This window comes from Myotis brandtii, unplaced genomic scaffold (assembly GCF_000412655.1).
Source record: "Myotis brandtii unplaced genomic scaffold, ASM41265v1 scaffold471, whole genome shotgun sequence".
NCBI classification, from domain to species: Eukaryota; Metazoa; Chordata; class Mammalia; order Chiroptera; family Vespertilionidae; genus Myotis; species Myotis brandtii.
Window position 1 is genome coordinate 2,738,031 of NW_005367989.1, and position 4,194 is coordinate 2,742,224.

Genomic DNA, 4,194 nt, shown 5'->3' on the forward strand with positions numbered 1-4,194 from the left:
TATCATTAGCATATTACACTTTGATTGGTTGAACAGCTGACCAGACAACCAGACACTTAGCATATTAGGTTTTTATTATATAGGAGGAAGGAGACTGAGGCTCAGAAGAGGGTCACACAGCCAGGATACACCTGTGTCTGTTAGGCCCCACACACCCTATTAGATAAAACAGACCTTGTAGATGGCAGTGGCTCCAAGTCTGACTTTGGAAAGTTCTTTTTTTCTGCTGGTCACCAAATACTGTACTCAGTAACAAGACACAAGCTTGGTTTTCTATTATGAGACAAAATTATAACAAGTTCCCAAGAGCTACTTAAAATGTGCCCTCTCGCCAAAACCGGTTTGGCTCAGTGGATAGAGCGTCGGCCTGCGGACTGAAAGGTCCCAGGTTCGATTCCGGTCAAGGGCATGTACCTGGGTTGCGGGCACATCCCCAGTGGGAGGTGTGCAGGAGGCAGCTGATCGATGTTTCTCTCTCATCGATGTTTCTAACTGTCTCTATCTCTCTCCCTTCCTCTCTGTAAAAAATCAATAAAATATATTTAAAAAAAAAAAAGAAGTCACGGAATTGTTTTCTTAAAAGATAATTCTAGGAAACTAGGCAGCATGTACCCAGAATCTTTAAAGAACCCAAATACATACCATTTGCTATCCCAAGGAATACTGAAGAAATGGACATGAACTTAAAATAAAACCAAGCACATAAAGTCCCTCAGATGTACCCTGAGCTCATGCCACCCTGAAGTGTATAACATTTATTTGAAGGGCCCTTGCAAGAGCAGCCTGTGGGATCACCACATTAAGCTAGGCTTTAGGTACCAAGTGTGCCCAACAGATAGGTATCTGACCAACACACTCAGTAGATCCCTCCCCTCATAATTCTCACCTGGAAGATAAAAACAAGCTCAGGCACAGAAAGAAGCCCCATTTTTCATATAAGATAGCATCTGACTTTTCCCATGCTAATTCTGCAAGGCAGCTTATTTACAAATATATAAATAGCTGCAACTTTACTCCAGTCTCATTGAAAAATCAAAATGGCATCATGCAAGAGAAGCATCCTAGCATACTTGGCTCAGTGAGTGAAATTAAGTGGAGATGTGCCAAGCTACTTGACACTTGCTAGTCAGCTTAACTAGATACCCTCCAGTTTCCTGTAGTGGAGGGACCAGGGCTCTGCTCTGCAGAGTCAGAGAATTCACTTACGCTGATTGCCTAGGGATTACACAGTGATTTAGAGCCAAAAGTGGGAAAATAAATTTCTAGTTGTACCTAATATTTATTATCATACCTAGTCAAAGAGGAATAGCATTACCTAAATGGGGCAGCAAAATTTCCAATATAACTACTTACAATTAGCTAAGTTTTCCTATGTACAGGCCCCATGAATTTTAAAAAGATTTATCACTCCAATCCTGTAGCCACTTGGCCAAAATTTCAGGGGTTTAAATCATTAAGAAGTGGGCATGAAAGAAAATACATTTTAATTTTTGGAAGAGAATTTATTGACTTTCTTAAATTCATTAATTAAATTTACTTACTAGTAAAGAAATATCTATATCTATATCATCTATCTATCTATCTATCTATCTATCTATCTATCTATCTATCTATCTATATTAGATACATACTAACTTGACTTTACTGCATATGACTGTCCAATCATGAAACTGCCTTGCCCTGAGGGTTTCATGCCTACATGTGAAGCCACCTAAAATCCACTCACAATAGTTACAGCTGCTGAAGTGCCCCACCTGACGATCACTCATTCTACCCCTCAGTATCAAATTACTCTCTTCCTTTACGCTTAATTTTTTACTAATTAATAAGCAATTTACTTCTAACGAACCATATCGTTAAACTAAAAGTATCTAAATTACCACAAAATAGAAGGTCTAAAGAGATTTTTCTCAAAAAAAAAAAAAGCAAGTTAAAAACATGGTTTATATGGAGCATCTGAGGATAGGCAATAAGATGAGAATTCAAATGCTGAGATTCTCAACAACCATGTTTGGTAACATAAATATTAGCTACTCAATAGGACGTGAAAACATTCATATATGCTTTCACACAAGAACAGCTATGCTGTATTTTAAACCAAATAGAATTTTGATGCCTTTTTCATTGCAGTGTATTCATATACTAAAATGTTCATCTTGGACTACAAGACTAAATATCATGACCATATATGCTAGATCTGCCTTTCTGGTGGCTCACGCTTTCTGAATTACTATTTATCCACCCTCCAGTGACATATAGCCAACCATATGAGGAATTAATTATTACCCTGAATAGTTGCTGACCAATTGTCAGTATTTAAATGGAAAGTGACTCTTTTTTTAATCCCAAGTTTATTGGGGGAAAAAAAAGAATAGTAAAAATAAGAAAGGAAACCTATGAAAAAACTATTTTGAAATGAAACAAGTATCAAGACCAAAAATAAAACTGAAAAACAGTTTTTCTCTACTATTTACTCTACACAATATATAAAATAAATACCTAAGGGCTACATTCTTTTATTTTAATTTATTATGAAGCTTATGTACATGCATAAAACATATAGAAATAAATATAATAAATCTAAGCTTTTTGTCTCCAAGTCTACATTGTGCCTTATGTTTACATTTTAAAATCTAATGTTGGTCATGTCTACTTTAAATCAAAATATTCCTTCAAGAAACAAACTTATTTGCTATTCTCTAAAGATTATGCCACTATCTGTATGTGTAAGTGGTATTTACACCATAGAGCAAGATCAGATTGCAAAGATTATTAAAAACAACAGATTTATAAACAGAACATTTATCCCAGCATTCAAGCAAGTATGACAGTAGTTCAATGTTTTATTTTTTAACAAATTATTTGGGATCCCATTAGAAATAGTTTATGTGGTATTATTTCAATATAAAGAAAATTTATTTTACTTACATGGTATCTCTAATAAGAAGTGCACTTCCCAATCTGAAACAGGTTTTATCACCTTCACAAAATGCACGTCGCAAAGAAAAGCTCTCTCCTAGATCAAAACCTGTAAAATGTAACAAATGATTTAATCCAGCAGTTTTATTAAATTCAGTAAACTCACAATGATACTGATTTTTAAATAAGATTTTTTTTTCCTTGTCCTTATCTATGCACTGATTTATTTCAACTAAAGCCCTGCTGTTTGGGATTAGCAACATTTCTTTATTTCATTTTTTTTCTCTTTTTGGGATGTAGAAGAATAAATTATGTTTCAAAAGACTAGAATATTAATTTTCTTTGACCCAAGGAATTATCTTAAGTAAATAATCAGAATAGTGCATTGTAGCCGTTCTGCTAACTAAAGACAGAAAGTCAGTTAAGTAAAAATTATTACCATCATTCAACTGAAAACTAAGCAGCCTTTTAAAAAATGTAATACTTTAGAAAAATATATATTGATGTGGGGAAATGTAGAAAGATCTTCTTTCTCATAAATTTTCTTTTCTCAAAACCTCTACAATGTATACAACTTCTATAATCTTAAATAACCTTTTTTCTCCAAAAGGTTGAGTTGTTGTTGGTCTTAAAACAATACAGAAATCTGTTTTTAGCATATTTTCTACATCATCCATCTTCTTTGCTTTTAATTTTTTATATTGATGTCATCACCTTAAATTACAATGTCAAGGAATCACCTACAATATATTACATATTTGGTGATAATTTGACCCAGCATGTGTCTTTGTAAAGGATTATAATGCTTACCTGAAACTTCAAGTTTATCTCTGTTGTCTTGGAAAAACTGATGTCCCTCTGTTCTCAGTATAGCACATTGTTTTTCTATTAAAAAGAAAAAGTACTAAGGATTTCCTATCAACTTTTTCAAATAAATTTGAATCACACAATATAACCATAAACTTAAAAATGGGAATAAATTAAACCAATTTATTAAATCTCTTTAAAATGAGGATAAGAAAATTACCTACCTAATAGTGTGTTTGTGAAGATTACATGAAGTTATTTATACATGTGAAGTGCTCAGAACAGTACCTGGTATGCAGTAGATGGTTATTAGTGTTAGCTATTATTACTATTATCATTATTATTCCAACATTCTAATTGTTGCTATATACATGACATTAGGAAATTAGCTGGCTTTATCATCATTAAATTTTCATATTCAAAGTACATTCCAATATTAAAACAAGTTGAACTACCATTGTATTTCTT

At 33.2% G+C, this 4,194-nt stretch overlaps 1 protein-coding gene across 1 annotated transcript in view; it reads right to left on the reverse strand.

Moving 5' to 3' along the window:
• COL19A1 (collagen, type XIX, alpha 1) overlaps positions 1 to 4,194 on the reverse strand; it is a 312,484-nt gene that overhangs the window by 284,373 nt on the left and 23,917 nt on the right. Inside the window, exons 3-4 of the mRNA XM_014547409.1 lie at positions 3,730 to 3,804; positions 2,929 to 3,028 (exon numbers count right to left, since the gene is read on the reverse strand). Coding sequence (XP_014402895.1) covers positions 2,929 to 3,028; positions 3,730 to 3,804 — 175 coding nt within the window. The remainder of the gene's footprint in view (positions 1 to 2,928; positions 3,029 to 3,729; positions 3,805 to 4,194) is intronic.